Here is a 20,222-nt window from a genome sequence, read left to right as displayed (position 1 = left end):
TGGTGGCCTCCTCGAAGGAAGAGGGGTCGGCACTCAGGACCCACAAACACAGCTGGGCCCAAGGGCTGAGACCCAGGTAGGCTGCCCTGAATCCAATTCCCCGCCACCTCCTGGGTACCCAACTGCCCTGCCTGTTCCACAAGAACCTCCACCTTCAAGGAGAAAGTGGGGCCTCTTGTGGGGCTCCCCGAACAGCCCAGGTTGGGCAGGCCCCCTAATGCCCTGGGAGAAGCTGGCTTGGGGACGGGTTGCCAGGCAGCCAGCAGAGTCTCCTCCCAGGACAGCAGGAGTGGCCACGTTGCCCAGCAACCAGGTAGTGGCGTCTCTTGAGCCAGGACTGCACAGCTGCTCCCAGGCCTGCCCCACTCCTCAGGGGCCCGCGGGACCCCTGGGGCCCTGCCCTTGTTCCCCACAACCAGGACAGCTGGTGCCTCTGGCCACCATGAACACTGTTCTCTACAGGTAGGTGGCCCTGTGCTGGTGCTGGCCCCGGCTGGGCGGGGTCTGGGTTTTCAGGGCCCCGTGCACCAAGGCAGACAGGGCAGCTGGCATTGCTAGACCGGACGGGAGTTGGGGAGGTGGGGGGTGCAGAGTGAGCTTTCTCCCACACCTCGCCCACCTCGAGGTCCAGGGGTGACGGGGCTCAGGACCACAGGGGTTTCCAGAGTATGGTCTCTGTCGGCCTCCCCGGCGTTATGGCCCACAGCTCTCGGGCGGCCAGATTCACAGGGTCCGTCCCCAACTTCCCTCACTCGCCTCCACCTGGAAACCCCCTTCACACCTCCAAGCCCCACCAGGCATCACCCCTTCTGTGGGACTGTCCCAACCCCACTCTCTCTGGCCTGGTTCTGTCACTGCTCTCGCACAACCTGCCGGCCACTTACGCTGGTGTTCCCACGCCTGGTCCCTCTGAGGGTCCAAACTCCAGGGTGTCTCCGAATCACCTGATGCACTTTTTTAAAAAACGCAGCCCCCAGGGCCTCTCTCCAGGGATTCTGGTTCACGAGTCTGGGCTGGGGGCCTGGGAAACCGCACGCTTAGCTTGTACCTCAGGTGGTTCTGACGGAGCGGTCTGGGCCTCCCCCGTAACAGCTGATGCACCTGGCAGCTGTGTGACCTCGAGCAAGGTGCTTCCCCTCTCTGGGCCTCAGCCGACTCTTGTTAAAACCGTGCTAGTAATAGCGCCTTACTTCTAGGGAAATGCACGTGGAGGGTTTCGCAAGCTGCGAAGTGGTGCGTGAATTAGGGCTGTTGAAAGGAGGACAGAGGGCCCTCCTCTGAGTTTCCAGCTTTGGGGATGTGATTGGAGGGTTGCACTGGGGCCTTTGGTTCCCTGGAGAGAGGCAGCATTGCCCTGGGAACAGGGGCTCACGGAGCTGGAGTAGAGGCCCAGGAGGGAGGTGAGTGCCCGAGGCTGCTCGGAGCAGACTGGGTTCAGCTCGCCCATTCCGCACACTCTCACTGAACACCTGCCCGAAGCACAGAAAGCTCCCACCCCAAGGCTGGAGGGTGAGAGAAACCAAGCGTGACAGGAAGTGATCAGTGACATACAAGAAGGAGAAGCTAAAGCTTCGGGCTGGGGGAGGGAGAGGGGAAGGAAAGAGGGAAGGAGGAAGGGAGGGAGGGGGAGGGAGGGGAATGGGTGGAGTACAGGCCTTTCGGGCAGTGGACCTGCTGTCTCGGACGCTGCAATGGTGGACACGGGCAGTGTGCATGTGTCAAAGCGCAGGGAGTGTGCAGCACCATGTAACCCAGGAGCCCTCATGCAAACCGGGGTTTTAGTTAATAATGCATCACTGTTGGCTCATCTTTTGTAACAAGTGTTCTCCGGTGATGCAAGAGGTAACTAACGGGGAAGTGTGTGCTGGGGAGAGGGCACAGGGGAACTCCCTGTACTTCCCACTGGGTTTTTCTGTCGACCTAACACTGGCCTCTCAGACAGCCCTTCAGGGTTCAGAGGAGGAGAAAAATTTCAACAGCTCGAGGAAGAGAAAGAAAAGGGGGGAATTTTAGAGGGAAGGGCAAGGGCACGCAGACGAACTCTGCCAGGGGGCAGGGGCCCCCCTGAAGGGCTGCGGGAAGACAGGGGGTTTGGAGCCAAACCTGTGCTGGCTCTCCTGCTGGCCACTTGGCAGCTCTGTGACCCCGCGGGTCTCCGGCACCTGCCTCAACGGGCTGGCACCTAAACCTTGAGCGTTGTCCCAGGGACCCGATGCCTGCCCCAGTGCTCGCCACCCAGGAGGAAGGTGATGGGGGGTGAGCCGCATGTCACTGCCCAGATCCCCCCTCAGGCCCCCACCTCCTCAGGGACAGCCAGGTGCGGATAATGGAGAGCACAGTGACCAACGCCGAGAAGCACTTCGGCCAGTTCTGCTCGCTGCTGGCTGCCTACACCCGGAAGACAGCCCGGCTGCGGGACGCGGCCGACCGGCTCGTGCTGCAGCTCCTCGATTTCGCCAGCACCGAGGGCCCCGAGATGCGGGCCACCCTGAGGGACTTTGCCGAGGACCTGGCCAAAGTGCAGGATTACCGGCAGGCCCAGGTGAGTGGGGTGGCTGAGGACCCGGCTCCACTGCCATGGCCAGTTTCAGAAGGCTGGGGAGGCCCTTCAGGGCTACAGCGAACAGACATCTCCTTAGGTGTGTGTGGGGGGTCACACCTCCGTTTGTAGGACTGACAGCAGGAGACTTTTGGGGTCGGACAAGCAGTGGATGAGACGAGAAGACCCAGGGAGCCAGTGCTGAGCCAGCTGCTGGGGGCTCCCCGAGTCCCTGGCAGGAGGCCCATCCCAGGGGCCCCAGGGGCCTGGAGAAGGGACAGACGTCCTGGGGGTTAGGCCAAGGAGACTGCAGTGTGGTAAGAAAATAATTAAAAAGAAAAACCTCCTGCCAGCCCAGAAAACTCCTCTCCATGGTTGCAGAAAAGAACAAAGCAGCTTTTCTACCGAACGAGCATTAAACCAGAAGTCATGCGCATCACAGGAGACCCGGTTAGTGAGGCACAGCCAGGCACGGGGAGCCCCTCACAGGCGCAGGGACGACGGCTTCCAGGAGGGGCTCGGCGCCCTCTGTCCTACAGGGCCTCCTAGCTCCACCTGGTGGTCGGGGGGCCACCTGGGTTAGCTAACGGTCTTTCTCCCAAGGGAGAGTAAAACTCACATTTCCCAGACAAGCAAGCAGGGCGTTACAGCTTGGAGCGGGTGCCTGGGCAGCGAAGCCCAAGAGCCTGTCTTCCCAGATGTTTGCATTTCAAAAAAAACAGGACTGCCCTTCCTGGGGCGTCAAACCCCAGGAGGCTTCTTTAGCTTTCGAAAAGGTTTAGATACCTCTCAAAGGATGGAGAATAAATTCACAAGGACAGATTGTCTAAAAGAAGTGTTTTCAGGGAAAGGAAGGTAATGTCCCTTTCCCTTTTAGCACCAGGGGAATTTTTTTTTTTTTAAGATTTGTATTTACTCCACAAGGGTCACAAGCCTCCATGAAGGAGAAGGAAGGGGCTGGTGGGACGGCAGCCCCCCTGGCCCATCTGATGAGCCAGATGTTCAGGGTGCCCATCCTCAAGGCATCGGCCTCACCTGGAAGCTTGCTAGAAATGCAGGTTCTCAGGCCATACCTTGGACCTGCTGAGTCAGAATCTCTGGGGTGGCACCGGTGATCATGGTTTTCAGGAACCCTTGAGGAGCACCCCAGGCCTGCTCCAGGGGGACACTTTTTGATTCCAAATGTTGCTGGGCATGGTAAGCCACAGCATCAGCTTTAATGTGATTGGTATTACTACTACTGACACCATTTATTATAGCTCCTGGTACTATTAGGCTTGGCATGTCCGTAGGCACCGGGGCTGGTGTGAGTGGCGTCCCCCTCACGATGCTGCTGTGTGGGGGCTGCACGCACGGTCAGTGCTGAATCCCAGGCTATCCTGTGTTCTGAGAGGGTTTCTGTAGGCTCTCGTGAGATCCTCAGCCAGTCTGGAAAACTAAAATAGCAGCAGGTCCCACTGCTGTCCCCGTCTGGGGGCAAGTATGGTCATTATACCCATTTCACAGGCGAGAAAACAAGGCTCAGTAAGATTAGTATGTTGGGAACCGCCCTGCCTGGTATCAGAAGCTACAACCCCCACCTAGGCTAAGGCTAAGGGAACTCCCTTGGAACCGTAAGCCAGCAAGGAGACAAAAGTTTATCTCCCTGACAGGAGCGCTGCTTCTGCTGCTTCATTCATAACTGAACCCCAAAGCTTGGTCAGTTAGCCAAAGACGGGTAAGATTCCCCAAGGGGGAACAACCTAAGACAGGCACAATCACGTGAGAGGCCCCCAAAAGAAGGACTTTGGGGGGCTACAGCAAAAGGGGGTGATGGACCCTCACTCCTCGGCTTTGACATAGCCTGAGTTCTCATCGCCTGGGAGAAAATCTCCTTATCTCTTGGTTGCCTTAGTTACCTTGCTCCACCTAAGCCTGCAACAATGACAGGGTGGTGTAGCTCTGTGCTGAAAAGGGCAGATTCCCTGGGGTGATCAGGCCTAAGAAAGAACATGTAAATTCCTGTGAAACCTTCTTTGTTTAGAATGCTCTCAGTTGAATGAGAAGGGTCCAAGGAGGAAGTTAGTTTGTTCCTTAAAAGTCTTACAGCTCTTTGACCCTGACTCAAAATAGACTCCGCAGAGTTCCTTGTTATCTATCATTTGATCCTTACTTCCTCGAAATGAGTAATGTGCTTTACCTGAATTATGCAAAATGAGCCCAATAAAAGCAGGTTTGAATGGTAAATCGGCAAGCTCCCCACTAGAAGGGGTGGCCATCCCATCCCTACTTCTCCACAGAAACTAGTCTGTCTCGGTGCATGTTTTTTCTCGCATTTCGACGAGCCATCCGCAGCGTTCCGTGATCACTGCTGGCCGGTGACCCACGTATCATTAGTGTGTTGCCCACGCCCTTGAGAGGTGGAGCGCTGGGCCCCGGCTGGTGCTCCCAGCCCTAAGGGTGATGGAAGGCATTGGCGCCCCCCTGCCCCCCACGCCCCGCCTTGCAGCTCTGTGCCTGCCAATGACACTAGAAATGCAGGCTGGAGGCCATGTGGTCTCCGGGTGTCTCCCTGCCTCCGCCCACCCCGGTTCTCTGCGTGTCTGTGTTCCCCCAGGTCGAGAGGCTGGAGGTCAAGGTGGTCAACCCCCTGAAACTCTACGGGGCGCAGATAAAGCAGGCGCGGGTGAGCGAGGGCGCCGCCCTGTGGGGTGGGCCGTGTCTGCGGCTGCCCGCGCTGGAGCCCCAGGAAAGAGCCCTCCTCCTTCTTTAGGCCGAGATCAAGAAATTCAAACGTGTCCGGAATAATGAGATCAAACAGCTGGAAAAGCTGGAGAAACTGAGGCAGAAGTCGCCTTGGGATAGGCAAACGATCGTATCCTTCCCTGGAGTCGGGCCTGGGACCGCTGGGCCAGGGTGACCGTTGGTCACAGGCGCCCTCTGGTGGAAGCTTCTGCTTAACCTGGCTCCTTAACAGCACCTCTCAGTCCCAGGTGAGGGTCACACGTCTGTCTGGGGAAGGTAGAACTGCACGCAGGTAATGAAAGACCTCACAAAACGGTGTGGTGAGCTTTTCCCTGGGCAGGTACGTTCCAGGCTCAGGACAGGGAAGGCAGGGGCGGGGGTGAGGTTGGGGGAGCAGCTGGAGGCCAGAAGGAGCAGGTCAGTAATCTCGTCCCTTCTTAGCCTACCTGTTTAGCACTCGTACCAGCTCGGCACTTCTAGATGAGGGAACCTAGGCTAAGAAAGGTGACTTGCCCAGGGTCTCAAGGGAGTTGAAGGGGCAAACCCCGACCTGAGCTGAGGGCACCTAACTCTAAGATCCAGGTTCTGTTGTGCCCGTGTAAAGTCGGGGCACACAGATGTCAACCAAAGGAACCAAGGAATTGGTTAATGAGCTTCAGACTGTTCCACAGGCAGGAATTCGTTATTGTAGAAAGTAGAGCGCCTGTTATGGTAACAGCTCAGGGGGCGCCCACTGCTTACTTCTTTCAACTTTGCAAAGTAGGTCTCATCATTGTCCCCCGTTTACAGGCAAGAAAACTGAGGCTCAGAGAGCTTAGGTGACTTGGTGAGGTCACAGAGGTAGCAAGCAAATAGGCCCAAGCAGCACCTGCCCCTTCAACCATGGTCCTACTCGGCCATTTCTTTGATGACCGAACTGGCAAGAGACCCCCAGGGGCAGGAGAGCTGGCCTGCCAGCAGGACGAGGAGCCAGGGAATGGTCCAGAATGGAACCACCGCTACAGTTTCTACCCCCCGGGGCAGGTGGAGACCAGTGTGCAGAAGGCCTCGGGGGACACCGGCCGCACCACCCACCAGCTGGAGGAGACGGTAGACGCCTTCCAGAAGCAGAAGCTGAAGGACCTGCAGGTGGGGGTGGCTGCCTTGTTTGTGTTTGCCTGTGCGTGCACCTGTGTAAGAGTGTTCATGCTGTGTGTGTGTGTGTGTGTGTGTGTGTGCTCACTCAGCTCCCGGCACAGTTAATCCCAGCCTAATCCTGGCCGAGGGGGCAGGAGGCCGGCTGCTCAGAGCAGCTGTCCCCCCAGCTGCCCAACAGGAGAACGTGGCAGAGCCAGTCTCCCCCAGTCCTCCCTCTTTCCACACAAGGACCCGCAGGACTTGCCCCAACTCCCTCCTTTTCTCCATGAAGCTCTAAGTAAATGCACAGGTGCTTTCCTCCTTCCACCCAGATGCTACCCCAGTGCAGCCCAGGACCTGGAACCCAGAGCCTGGTTCTTATAAGAGGACATCAGGGCCTTAAAGGACAAGCTGGTCACACAGGCTCCTGCGCCCACTGGACATGCCCCCTCCCATCCATTTCCAAACAGCAACCTCAAGGACCTCACCAAAGGCAGCTCCGCCCTGTCGCTCCTGGGTTTAACACCTTCCTGTGCCTCCCCTTGTTCCAAGGATAAAGGCCAACACCCTCCCCAAGGCTCTGGAAGCCCCAGCCTCATCACAGACCCCCTACTACTCCAAGCTCAAGGGCACCAAGCCTCTTGGAACTATAGATCCTTTGCATAGGCTGGGTCCTCAGCTAGGAAGGTTCTCCTGGCTCAGGGAATGTCACCTGGCCCCACAGACTGGTCCTGCCCCATTCTTAATACAGTCTACCCTCTTTGGGGTGCTTAGCCCAGTGTGACAGGTTACTTATATCTTTAATTTACTTGTTAATCTAACAAAGGTTCAGTCCACACTTCCTATGTGGCAGGTGCTATGCCTGAGGCTGGGGACACCAGAACCAGCAAGATGAGGCCCCGCCCTCACAGAGTTGACCTCCCACTATGCCACAGGCCCCCACCAGGCGGCTGGCCGTGCATCGGGAGTGCAGAGTGGGCGGAGCATTCCATGTTCCAGGCCCCACTGCCCCCGCCCCTCCCCTGGCTCATCTGCAGGGCAGACCCTGCCTGTCTGGTCACCTGCTGAGTCCTGGGCACCAGGTCCAGGGCCTGGCACTTAGTGATGCTCAGTAAATATTTGGGAAATGAATAAATGAACAGATGCACAAGTGAGCAAACAGTGGTAATTAGTACTCGAGCCTCTATGTTGCACGCGGGCCCTAAGACCACCAGCTGACGATTATTAAGCACCTGACGCCTGAGCCCTGGAAGCGGGGCTCTGTGGGGTGCTCAGCCTCCCTCCACGGTCAGGGGCCAGCAGAAGCTGCGGTTCTTTAAACTTCTGGGGTCAAGCTTGTAGCAGACACTTAACCAAGCCTCCCCCTAAAAAGCCCTCCAAATCATAAGCAATAAAATCCCAGAACTCAAAATAGCGATAACTACCATATTGGTTTTAGGTCGCACTTCTACTAAAAGAATTGTATTTCCAAAGAGCTCTCCGGCCCCTATGAAAGAGTGTAAGTGATGCTTTCATCCAGGGGTCCCCGTACCTGAGCACGCATCTGAAGTCACCTGGAGGGCTCCGAGCGACAGGCCTGTCCTGGATCCCCATTCCGTGGGTCTTGGTGGGCCAGAGAATTGGCACGTCTGGCCGGCTCCAGGGTGGGGCTGGGCCTGTGCCAGAAGCACAGGCTGGGAGCTGGTTCTCAGGGCCGTGTGAATGGGGCAACCCTGCCCCTGCAGTGCAGATGAATACACCGAGGCTGGAGAGGAGGTCATTCCCCAGGCCCCATGCCAGGAGGCAGGTGTCTCCATCCACCTTGGGACCCTCTCCTCGTTCTTCTCCCAGGCTGCCTTGCGGGCTTCTTCCGGCCTGCCGCCCCCACGCGCTTCCCATGTTACCTGATGCAGTGTGTTTCCAAACCTCGGGCTCCTCCCCTGGTACCGAGCCTGTGTCCTGCTAGGGCCCTGAACACAAAGGAGCCTCTGCTGGGGCCTGACACACAGTAGGAGTCTCCTCTCAGGCCCCGCACACAGTAGGAGCCCCTGCTAGGGCCGAAGGGCCTAATTCTTACACAATTACAGTGGTAATTCTGAGCTTACTGAGCCAAACTGAGCCATCTGATCAAGAGAAGCCAACATCTAATTCTATTTTAATGAGCTAATTCATCAGGTTGTGGGGCCTCTGGGCTGAGCAATGTCTACCAGCAGCTCCCGCCCTCCCCCGGAAGACCCAGTCACAGCCGACCGGTGGCAGAGGCTGAAGGTTTGAAGCCATCAGTCTGCAAACACCTGTCCTTGAAACGAGAGGAGCAAAGGCTGAGTGGAGAGTCCCGAGTGACAGAGCCGAGGAAAGCACGCCCCTCAGAAAGTCCTCGCTGAGAAACGGGGCCTCTGCATTTCTGGAATAACCCCTGTGCGGAGCAGCTTTTGAGTGGGAGTGCAGTATCTGTTCAATCAAACAAATTAAAAATAACATTGGCCTTGAACCTTTCCCCAAAAGGACGACTAGCCCCCTCACCCCCCGTTGGTCCACGTGCGAGGTGGCCCCAGGAGTCTCCTTGGGACAGCGTTGCTTACGTGACTTGCACGTGTCTCCCCACAGAAAATGCTTTCGGACTTTGTGACCGTTGAGCTGGTGTTCCATGCCAAAGCGGTGGAGGTGTACTCCAGCGCCTTCCAGACCCTGGAGGACTGCGACCTGGAGAGGGACCTGGAGGTGAGTCTCGGACGCCCAGGCTCTGCTCGGCGGCGTGGGCTGAGTTTGGCTTGGGCTCTCTCGTGATAGAAGCGGTTTTCATTTGCAACATTTTGTAATTTTTATAATTTGAAAGACTCATTCTGATGAACTGTTTAAAACAGGGGTCCCTACTCCCACCCCCCCCCGCACCCCCACCCCCGACCTTGGACTCAGAGGACCGAAAGGAACGCTGGAGCTAGGAAGTTGGCCAGAGCTCTGCCTCCTGCTTCCCACTTCCTGCCTCCTCAGCCCATCCCCAGGAGCCAGTGAGCAAAGCTCACCTGAGCTCCACATCTCCCACACCCCCTCAGACCACTGCTCAAAACGCCTGCCCCTTGGTGCCAAACCTAGCGGTGGGGAATTTCCAAACACTCTCTCTCTCTGGAATATCAATGTGTCCATCACCAGTGGGTGTTTAAAACACAAGGGGATGAATCAACGATGACTAACAGCCTCCCCAGGCTGATGCTTGCTACTCTATGGATGTTCATGAGGTGCTTGTTACCCTTCTGGCCTGAGGAAGATCTAGCACTTGCTGCCTGAGGGACCTATGACACTCCGCGGCGCCCGATGGTGCGGAACAGCAGGCGCTTGCGACTGCCTGTCGTGGTTCTGGGGTTGGTGAGCTCGGCTCGGTGGTCCTCACCTGGGTCTTGCATCAGTGTTGGGACAGTCAGTCTCTGGGGCTGGGTCCCTTCCCAAGGCTTCCTCTCTCCCGTCTGGTAGTTGATGGCTATCGTCTGGGTGTGGGACAGGCCAGGGGACTTGCAGGGATCAGTGCAGAATGAAAATGTGGGCCTTCTGTTCGACAGTGATAAAAATTTCAAGACCGAGACAGCAGGTTCCTTCTGCGCTCAGGGCCCTGGACAACTGCAGGGGCCACACACACACACACACACACACAGCCCACCCTGTCTGGGCCCTGGTGCCTGAATTCCTGCCCGTGACCTCTGCAAGCAGCGCCAGCCTCCTCACATCATGGCGGCTGGCCTAGGCGCAGGCCTCCATCCCCACTCAGAGCCAGAAGGATACTATCACCTTTTGTGACTTAACCTTAGAAATAACTTGGTGTCACTTCTGCTGCATTCTATCCTTAGAAGTGAGTCACTAAAGCCACATTCAAGGGGAGCAGGATTATATTTCAGCTCCTAATGAGAGGTGTGTCAAAGAATTTGTAGCTCCAGTGGGCTCTCAGGCATCTGCCCATCTCTGTGATAACCCTTCTGCGGTGAGAATGATCTCTGATTTTCCCGTGTGACTCTGGATGCATTACCCAGCCTCTGTGGGCCTCAGTTTCTCCATCTGTAAAACAGGATGATGTGCCCACTCACCAGGCTGCTGCAGATCGTGTAGGAGAATGCAGGGGAGGTTCCCAGATAGGTCAGTGCAGGTGGGGGCTCAGACAGTGTTAACTGTGCCCACCACCATCTTTCCTCTCCCACCCCCATCTTTGTTTCCCGGTCGGCTGTAACCCGCCTGGGCCTCTCCACCGCAGGATTTTAGAGCCAAGATGCGTGGAGTTTACGGCCGTTACGATGCTCGGCTGCTCACGGACACCACCCTCTCTACGGCTGTTCCGTGGTCTCTCCCTGGCCAGGTGAGCACTGGGGACGGGGCTCTTAGACCTGTGACAAAGTGAAATGACTTGGGGGAGGTCATCTGAGAACACAGGTTTGAAAGGAGATGCTGGGAAGGAAGTGCCACCAGGGAGTCTGACCTGGGCTTTCCTAGAAGAAGGAATCACTAAACCGTGGAACCCAGTGGTGCGGCTGCCACGTGTCCTGAGCTCCCCCTAGAGGCATGATGCAGTAATGTGCACTGGAGGAGTGAGGTCTCTGGATGGTCCTCTTCTGGCCCCCCACCCCACCCCAGCCAGCCCTCGGTGGGTTTCAGAAGTCAGCCATTTAGGAAGTCACATGGCACATGCACTACGTATAACCTCAGGAACCTAGCGAGGCCTGTGATCAGGCACATTTATATTTCTATAGGGAAACCTCTTAGTATTTAACTGAATAGCATAAAGGCTCAAGCAGCCTCATGCCTATAGGGCAGGCTCGGTCACCCAGTGGGTGAGGGCGGAGCGGGAAGCACGTCCCACAGTGTGTGGAGGGGCAGGCGTGTCTCTTGGCTTCCTGAGCGGTTCTCTCTGAAGGCAGTGGAGGAAGTACGGCCCCAGGCAGGGTGACTGACTCCAAACCCACTGCTCCCAAGCTGAGCGCCTTTAGGAGAGGTTCTTCACCTCTCTGTGCCTTCCATCCCTCAGCTGCACAGTGGGGCTAATAACAGTACCCCCTTTGTGGGGTCGCAGTGTTAGGTGAACAAATCTACACAAAGCACTTCAAAAATGCTCGGCACTGTGGCTGTCATTATTATCATTCATGTTGTTGCTGTGATGATTGTGATGATGACGATAGTGATGATGATGATGATGATGATGATGATGATTTAGAGTTCTCAGAGCGCCATCTGGAGCCAGAGAAAAGAAGAGGAGGCGAGTGAGGACGACTCTGCAGAGGAGGACCTGGAGGACCCGGAGGACCCGGAGGAGGGCCCCAGGGAATGGGGCAGGCGCTCTACCAGCAGGACCAGAGCGCCCCAGTCAGAACACTAGGGGCCAACCCTGGGTGCCTGGGGGACCCTGTTGTGTGCCCTCAGCAAGTTACATGTTCTCCGGGCTTCTGTACAACAGGGACAATCTTACTTACCTCCCAGGTCGCCCTGGGGCTCCACGTGCCTAGCGTGTGCCTGGTGCGTAACAGGTGTTCAATAAACGTGGGTGCGTCCCAGCCTGGCTCGTACTGACTCTCACTTCCCACCCGGGTCTGGGGACTCGGCGTTTAAACTGTGTCTGGGTCAGTGTCCAGTTTCCCTCTTTTTGTAAGGACACCAGCCCTGCTGGAGAAGGATCTGTCCTATCCGGTGTGACTGCATCCTAACTAATTACAAATGAGAGTCTCTTTCCAAATAAGGCACATTCTGAGGCCCTGGGAGTCAGGACTTCAACATGTAAGTTTTTCTTGGGGGGGGGAGGGCATGGTTTATCCTATAACACTCAAAGATGGTGTGCAGGGATGACCTTGGGCATGGGGATATCACAGAAGTCAGGGGAAGTGGAAGGGTGATGCAGGTAAAGGGGGGGTGGGTACATGATTTACTCATCACCAAAGTGGGGAACACAAACTTTCCTTATATCATTGCAGGATTAGCATCCTCACCACTCTGATTTTATTACCCCAAATCCAGCTCCATAGCACCTCCTCAGGGAAGCCTACCGTGATTCCACCCTAGAGGACATTCTAAAAATAACTGAAGCATTCTATATTTTCTACATAATAGGTAACTTATAAAATAACTTCCATAAATTATATATTACATGTAGTCACATTTGACTATATATTTTATCTCATACTTCATACTATAAACATATGTATGTGTGCACTCACATATAAATGCACTTCTTTAAAACCTCAGCTGTGCCCCAACCCCACTGAGAGTTTCTGGGAAAATAACCCTGCTTATTCAGGTGGTGGTCCTGGAGCCTGATGGTCCCTGGCACATAGTAGGTGCTCATTAAATGTAAGTTGACTCTGCAAGGGGCCTCTCCCCATCCCCTCTGGCCCCAACACACCCAGAGACCAACTGTTCTAAGTGCAGGGTTGGACAGTTGCCCAAGTGCCTTCCTCGTCACTGGGGGCCCCTTGGACAGTGGCGACAAAATTTCTAACTTCTCCCTTTGGGGCCCTAGGAGGTTGGCTGAGTGGGGATGGAAGCAGCATGACTTTGGGGGTCTGTCTGAGCCACATGGTGCTGGATGGTCTTCCTCCTCGAGCATCCCTTGCTCTCTCCCTCCTCATCACTGAGCAAACTCACCCCACGGCTCCCAAGCAATCCGTGCACATATTCCATGCACATATCTGAATACGGGAGAGAACTCCTCGTGACATCCAAACATGGCTTCAAGAATGAATAAGACCCTTGACCCAAAAATGGGAAGAGGGGAGATGCCTCTTTAGGGAATGGAGCACTTCTGGCACGGTGCCGTGGCAGGAGGGAGCCTGGGGGCAGGCCGAAGACAGGAGTGCGCAGCGCGGACCTGAGGAGAAGACCACCGCTCGGTGCTCCGTCCAAAGTGTCAGCGCTGTGTTGGGCTTCGACAGAGCCAGAAATGCAAGGTTGCAACTTGCAAAGTAACACCATTTGGAAGCTTACATTGTTTACATTTCTTTTATATTTAATGTGTGAATTGGGAATAGTTATAAATTTGTTCCCATAAAATTTAAACAAAAAAGGTCAGTTCTTCTTTCTTTCGTCTTCAGTGGGTAGGACCTTTCCTGTGGGGTCGCCTCCCTGGGTTTACTGCTCATCAGGAAAATGAGGGGACGGGTCGGACGGCAGTAAGCACCACTGTGCCATTTGCGAAGCACGTGTGCGTGCACTGCTCTGGAGCCTCACAGGGCCCTTCTGAGATGGGCAGTGCTTTCCTTCCCACTGCACAGGCTCAAACACCTCGGCTGGTTACGGGCAAGATGGGCCTGCCCCTGCCCTGCAGGGTTGTGTGCCCCAGCAGAGGGGTCCTCCCCTTCCCTGGAGTTGCCTCTGAATCTGGCCCTGGGTCACTGCTGGTGGGGTCCTCCTGGCACACGGGGAAGCATCAGATGTGACGCCGGAGCCGAGGGCATCTGGCTGTCCCTCCATGTTTAGTCAGGAGGGGCGGGGTCCTCAAGACTGTGGGAGAGCAGGGGACATGGAGGTTGGCCCTCACCCTCACTGAGCGCAGGGTACACACCCCAGCCCACATCAGACACTGTGGGGTGGCCAACCCGCCCCCAGGGCCCCTCAGGCGGAGCCTGCTGCTTCAGGCTTTGGTACCAAGAGTTCTTTCCCCGGGCCCTTACTGCTCCTCAGCTTCACCACCTACATCTGTTTAGGCCAGGGCCTCAGAACGGGCCACCGACGTCCTCCAATCAGACACACAGAAGGCCTGGATATTTCACAACATGTATCTGTCAAACCAACTTGGAAAGGACCCATAGAGGCATCCTGTCTGTATTAGCTGGGAGCTGTGATCAGTTCCCATTTACGGTCCCCCAAGCCTCCAATTGCAGGTGAGCAGCTCAGACTCAGAGGAAAAGCAGGAGTAGGGTTCCAGCTGGAGGGGCTCTGAGCATCCTGGGGGCCCTGGGCTGAGGTCCAGCCCAGGGTGGGCCCCTCCGGTCACTAAGACAAATCCCTAAGGACCAAAGTCCAGGCCCCGTATCATTCGGAGGAATGCTCCTTTTCCTGGCATTTTCCATGAGACACACACATCTGGACAAGACCCAAAGGCCCCCCCTCAATGGTGAAAACATCCATTTGTCCCCAGAAAAAGCCACTGATATCACTAAGAGTGCACATTGCATAAAAAGTCCTCACGGATTTGTGAAGTCAACAATTAGACAGACTTTTTCCTTTAAAGATAATTTATTTCAGTTTCCACCTTCTGACAATCGGAGGTGCAACATATAAACATTCTTTTTCTCTGCAGGAAGGAACGGTGCTTGATTTTAGCACTGTTCTGGGATCCCCAACCTTGAAACTTTCTCAACCTTAAAATGCAGCCGGCAGAGTGTCACCGAGGGGGACACAGAGTTGTGTAACTGTGACATGTGAGAGCTCCGCACCGCTGCACTCCACTGCAGGCACGTCTGGGGGGCGGGTGTGGGTCTGGGACGCTCGGGGTGAGGGAGAAAACAGGGCACACATGTGCCCACCCCAGCCAAGCCCCCGCAGGGGCCACCGTCTCAGACTAGGCGGCGGACTGACTGTGTTCTAACACATTTCCATTTCAGGGGATCTTGGTCTGTTGTTTGAATTTCTGGCATTTTCTAGTGTTCCAATGTCTGGCTTGTCTCTCTCATGGCATCCGGGGGAAGGGTCAGCCCCAGGCTCGCCCATGATGTCATGGGCAGGGGCACCGAAGCCTTGCTGTCTCCAGCACAGGACAGACACCCAGATGCCCCCACCCCCGTGTCCGGGCCACCGTGGGGCCAGTGCCTGCAGAACATTCCCCTTTGTCTTCCTGCGAGCACCCTGCCTAGGGCCAAGGAGGAAGCAGGTGCAGCTGCACTCCCGGACCGACCCACAGGGCAGAGGGGGGCTGCCAGCAGGAGCCCTCTTTCCAGTTAAAGTGCAACCCCAGGCTCCAGGGGCCAGGGGGATGGGGGGCTCGTCTGACTGGGCCTTGTCAAAGCCTGAGTCTGTGGGTTAAGCCAGGACCGGTTCTCCACCATGGCAGGTGTCCTCAGAGGACTGTGAGTCTGTAAGTGATGGAAGGAAGGGCAAAGCCAGACCAGAGGGCTCTCTCACCCCTGAAAACGATGAGTTTCCCATGGTAACCAAGAACCAGGCACTAGGAGCATAACCCTTTTTGAGTCCTGGGGGCCCAGCCAGCTGGCCAACTCGGGACACAGGCTAACACCAGGTTCCCAGGAAACAAAGCAGGCTGGCCCCTGGGGTGCTCCTTCCATCCCTCCTGAGGAGTCCGAGACGCCTGGGCCCAAGGGGGCAAGGGAGACCCAGGCCCAGAATGAGGCCCCCCAAGAACCTGCTTAGTCATAGCATTGACTGTGTTGGCTGGATGTGAACGATCTGGAAATGACTCATCCACTGGTCGCCTGGAGAACCAACTTGTTCCTGTTCCCGCCATGTGGGGATGAGGACGCACTGGTCCCATCTGGGGCCTGAACACGCACACCAGTCAATTCGGGCCACTTCTGGCCCATACAACCTCCCTTCGCCATGAACCTCGGCTGAAAGCTTTTCAAGTCAACCTCATCCCCGAGAATCACACAAAGGAATGCATGACCTGCAGAAAAGCAGAGTTGTGTGGCAATGGTTCAGGAGAGCAAAGGGCTGGGCGGGGGCGGCGGAAGCGAGAAGAGTAACCCTCAGAGCCGAGGGTCTGTGGTGGAGGAAGATGAGAGAAGAGACCAGCCTGAGACCCCCAGGCGGGGTGTGGCATGAGGGGCTCGCTGCACCCACCTCCTGAGCCTGGGGCTGGGCCTCCAGCCCTCTGCCTTCTCCCCCTGCTTCCCAAGCTCCCACAGTTCTGGGCAAGGGACTCAGCCCCCTACTGCATAGTTGTCTGAAGTTCTAGGTGATTTGGTAATCAAGCTGACCTAACAACGGCTCTACCTGGGTCCTCCCTAATGAAAAAGGCGAAGGTTAGGGTACATAATGCCCAGGAGGGCCGGGTTTGCAGCTGGTGGCCCTGATTCTGGTTGCTGGCACCTGGGTTAGACAGAACCTGCGGCAGACTTCTTTGTGGAGTGAATGCTGTCCCCTCACCTCCGGCGGCTGGGACACCAGGGCCCCGGTGACAAAGGAACCCACATGCAACGGGCCATGGAAGAGCAAACCTCAAGCTGCTGCCTTTGCACCACGACACCGATGCCGTGGGCTCACTGGGCATGGGGAGGTCAGACAGGATCCGCCTGCCCTGGCCCCCCCCCCCCCTACACCCACGTGGGCTCACTGGGTCACCCTGGACACCCCAGGTTTTCACTTGGGTACGGAACTCAGGGGGCGGACTCCTTTTCTAGTCCTTCTGGTAATCTGAGAGCTCCCAGGCCCACTTTTGTTTTCTTTTGGCAATAAGGAAAATCATAGCCGGCTCCCTTTCACTGTACAAATAACTTACAATGCAGAAGGAGGCTGTGCTCCCTGGGGTTAAACACACACACGCGCGCACAAACAGGTGCAGTCCGAATGCTAACCTGGCCCTCTCCGTCAATATTGCTACAACTATCACAAAGGTTAAGTAAAAACGCACAAGGCCGCATTTCGACACCATCCTGTTTTCCAAGCAGGGGGCTTGCTACTTGGGAGGCTTGTCCTCTGGCTCCCTAGGGTTCGTGTAGCCCTGAGGGACAGGCAGCAGAAAACCTGAAAAGCCGCCGCTACCCACAGGCCTTCGAAGCTCCCAGCCGGGGACACCCCGCCTGCCGGGACTGGAACTGCTCTTCTTGGGAACCACCTGGGGCTTCCCCGACCGCACCGAAGGCTCCTGAGTTTGTAGGACAGGCTACCAGAGCTCTCTTTGGCCAAAGCGTCCTGTGTACGCCCTGGGCTGAGACAGCTCCTCACGCTGGGACTTCTGAGAGTGTGTCCCACATCTGCTCGCCACCAGAGCCCCTCATGTCTGCACGGGCCAGGCCCTGGAGGGGGGAGACGATGTCATGGGGGGAGAGAGGAAATGCTAGTGAGGCAAGACGCCAGCCTCCACTACTCCAGGTGACACTGGTCAGAGGCATTTGGAGGTGAAATGCTTGGCCACAGGCAGCTGCCAACAGGAGACAGAGCAGCCTGCCATCCCCCCTGGCACTAGTCACACCAAGGTGGGCCCACTGTCAGGGTCTCTGCCAGCGCCCCCTTGTGGGACCAAGTGGGACAGACAGACAGCACCTCTGGAGCCAGACTTACCCACTCTGAGGAGCTGGATCTATGAGGACAGGGAGTGAGCGGGGGTGAGGGGTAGGGGTGGGGGGAACCAAAGCAACCCTTGCTTCCTCCTTCGGCTGCTATTTCAAGAGGACTATTGACAAAAAAAGAAAAAAGTCCCAGATCATTTGTGAAGGTAAAGTGCTTGGAAAAGCCCGGAGAAGTCGAGGCTGCATTTCCTTCCGAAGGCTGTGTGCTCCTGCCCCGGCCTGCCGGCACCCCCGGGAAGTCTCCAGATCCACTCTTCTTCCTCCCGAAATCAGACCGAGTCAAAACGCCTACACAAACACCTTGTCCGTACAAGGATGAGTCTTTCGGGAACCTTTAAGTCTTAATGCATTTCAATTAACTACTAAGAAGGGACTACTAAAGCCAGCGAGGGCAAGCTAAGGGGGGCCCACGCAGCTCTGAGGGGCCTTGGACTGGCCACTCGGTGTGGCCCTGACTTTACAGAGGGGCAGGGAGCGGGGCACAGCAGCACATCCAGGGGTTGTGGCTGAGCACTTTAGGGGATGCATTACCCAAAGGAGGCATTGGAGGAGGAGGGGCCCGCACGCCCACCAATTTGATGTCATTTCTCTGAAATGTATTCAGTAGAGACATGTACCATCACTGGGCCCAACACTGGGGCTGGGGTCCGGGACACTCCAGCCTGCATGACCTGTTCCCGCACACGGCGAGATCAGCAACACAGCTGTGCTTTGTTTAGTGACATCACCAGAGAGGCTGATCTCACACACACACATACACACACACACTCGGTCATCAAAACTGAGCCGGGTTTCTGAAGCCCCGCCCCCCAACTCTTCGGGCTGGTGACATTTCACAGCACACACTCAGACTGCGCCACATCTCACAGCGCCTCTCTGACGATCATCCAGACGTGTGTTCAGTGGCTCAAGCAACAGCTGCTCTTCTCTGGAACATTCCAGGGAGGCAACCCACCAGGGAACCCCTTTGAGCACTGGCTGAGTAAGTGCCTGCCAGGCACGTACTTGCTGTGCCCGGGGAGATGGCAATGGAATGCGATTTCGAGTCGGAGGAGGCAGTAGGGAACACAGGACGGGAGGACACAGAGAGAGCCCATGAGCCTATTTCAAGGTCAGTGCCCCAGAGCGACGGGCTGGAGGCAGAGGGAGCCAGGCTGAAATATTTACATGCGGGAGCCAGCATGCTGAATGCTTGCAGGTCAGATGTTAGCCTCCTTGGGCTGGTCTGCTGTGCCTGACTCGAACTCAGGGAGAAGAGCCGTGCGTCCCAGGCACCGGACTGAGATGAGGGGGGATGGGCAGAGTCTGCAGGAAAGAGCTCCAAAGAGCCCCAGTGGCTGCTGGGGGTGGAGGGCCCCATGCCCCGAAGCTGCTCCACTGCAGGGCCTCGCACAGCCCAGCCGCAGCCAGGAGCAGCCTGTGCCCCGCTGTCTGGAAAACCAGCACGGATTTTCCTGTCCTTTCTGAAATAAAGAGCGGCACTGTTTGCTTTTAGAAAGGGCGGTTGTCTCACAGCTACTGAAGAAACCTCTTTTCTGTGCTGTTTCCTGGGACAGACAGCCTGACGCTGCTCCCGGGGAGCGAGGGGCAGGACTTCCTCTGTGGCAGAAAGAGGCGGTGGCGGACCAGGAACATCTCAGCGGGTGTGACGGGGACAGCTCAAGGCTCTCCCACAGGGTGCGCACAGCACTGCCTGTGGCCAGACCCTCTCCCGCCCAGAATCAGGAGGCGTCTCCCTCCTCCCCAGGGTTCCCGTGACCCTGGCTCCTGTCACACGGAGCCGGCAGCCAGGGAAAAGCCAGCCCCAGCCGTGGACCCACGCCGAGAGGGCTGCTGACGCTCCGCCCTGCGGGAGCCCGGACTGCGGGAGTCCGCCCTGTCCCAGGCCTGAAGCGGTGGGTCCCAGATCATCATCTGTGATGTCCTGTGTCACGGGCGTGTGCTGGCTCATGGCTGCCCTTATCCGCGTTCCCACATGCACCTCGCCCTCGCGCTCCTGCAGGGGGCTATGGGCCAACACTGCCCCGCGCCCACCCCAGCCTCTTTCCTCTTCCTTTAGGTCCTGATGCTTGGGAGTATGGACGGCTGCCTCGTTCTAGCAACCTCATCCCAGCGACACTTTGGCACGTGAAAGGGGGAGCAGACATAGGCGGAGGGAAGGTGGGGAGAACGGGCAACCGGAGTCTTCTAACCACTAGTTCTGGGGCAGCGCGGGGCGGCTCTGGGTGCTGCCGATGTCATGCAGGGTCATCGGGTGGGGTGGCAGCCAGTCGCTGGCCCAGGAGAGTGGTGTGGACCCTCAGTCCTCCTGTGGAATGCCTTGGGAGACTTCCCGTGGCCTACTCGCTGGCCATCTGCTCGATGTGGTCGCTCAGCAGCTTGTATTGCTCTGGAAGAGAGACGGATGTCACTTTGGAGGAAAAAGACGGTGGTGCAGATGGGCAGGTCCTGCTCTTCTCACTGGGCGGCGACAAGCCAGGACCACATTGGGGGCAGTGGGCGAGGGGCTTGGGAGGTGCACGGAGACCCAGAGCCCCCGGCCCTGCATGCTGCACATCAGGCATGAACGTGAGCCTGGAAGTGGGCTCCGTGGGAAGGGGGAGCCCCTGCCTATGGAAACGGTAACACAGAGGCCGGCCCTGCAGGCCCTCCCA

At 56.9% G+C, this 20,222-nt stretch overlaps 2 protein-coding genes across 4 annotated transcripts in view; one reads left to right on the top strand and one right to left on the bottom strand.

The window, feature by feature from the left end:
* The first annotated feature begins 311 nt into the window (after window positions 1-311).
* CIBAR2 (CBY1 interacting BAR domain containing 2) lies at window positions 312-12,103 on the top strand. Of its 2 annotated transcripts, none has more exons than XM_028502106.2 (9): window positions 312-462; window positions 2,308-2,542; window positions 5,136-5,204; window positions 5,292-5,393; window positions 5,506-5,511; window positions 6,287-6,391; window positions 8,966-9,079; window positions 10,596-10,697; window positions 11,550-12,103. In XM_028502106.2, the coding sequence occupies exons 1-9, from the start codon at window positions 443-445 to the stop codon at window positions 11,709-11,711; spliced, it is 915 nt and encodes a 304-aa protein (XP_028357907.1). In that variant the 5' UTR covers window positions 312-442; the 3' UTR covers window positions 11,712-12,103. The 2 variants fall into 2 exon arrangements, with proteins under 2 accessions (XP_028357907.1, XP_035868191.1); XM_036012298.1 differs by lacking the exon at window positions 312-462 and adding an exon at window positions 1,380-1,509.
* A 2,438-nt stretch (window positions 12,104-14,541) lies between these two features.
* Window positions 14,542-20,222, bottom strand: part of KIAA0513 (KIAA0513 ortholog) — a 50,534-nt gene continuing 44,853 nt past the window's right edge. For both annotated transcript variants that reach the window (XM_028501976.2, XM_028501974.2), the window contains one exon: window positions 14,542-19,957. In XM_028501976.2, the coding sequence (XP_028357777.1) occupies window positions 19,908-19,957 (50 nt within the window). In that variant the 3' untranslated portion in view covers window positions 14,542-19,907. The remainder of the gene's footprint in view (window positions 19,958-20,222) is intronic.

Source organism: Phyllostomus discolor, chromosome 12, assembly GCF_004126475.2.
Source record: "Phyllostomus discolor isolate MPI-MPIP mPhyDis1 chromosome 12, mPhyDis1.pri.v3, whole genome shotgun sequence".
In the NCBI taxonomy this organism is placed as follows: Eukaryota; Metazoa; Chordata; class Mammalia; order Chiroptera; family Phyllostomidae; genus Phyllostomus; species Phyllostomus discolor.
The sequence above is the reverse complement of the archived record's forward strand: the minus strand, read 5'-3'. Positions and strand labels throughout refer to the sequence as shown.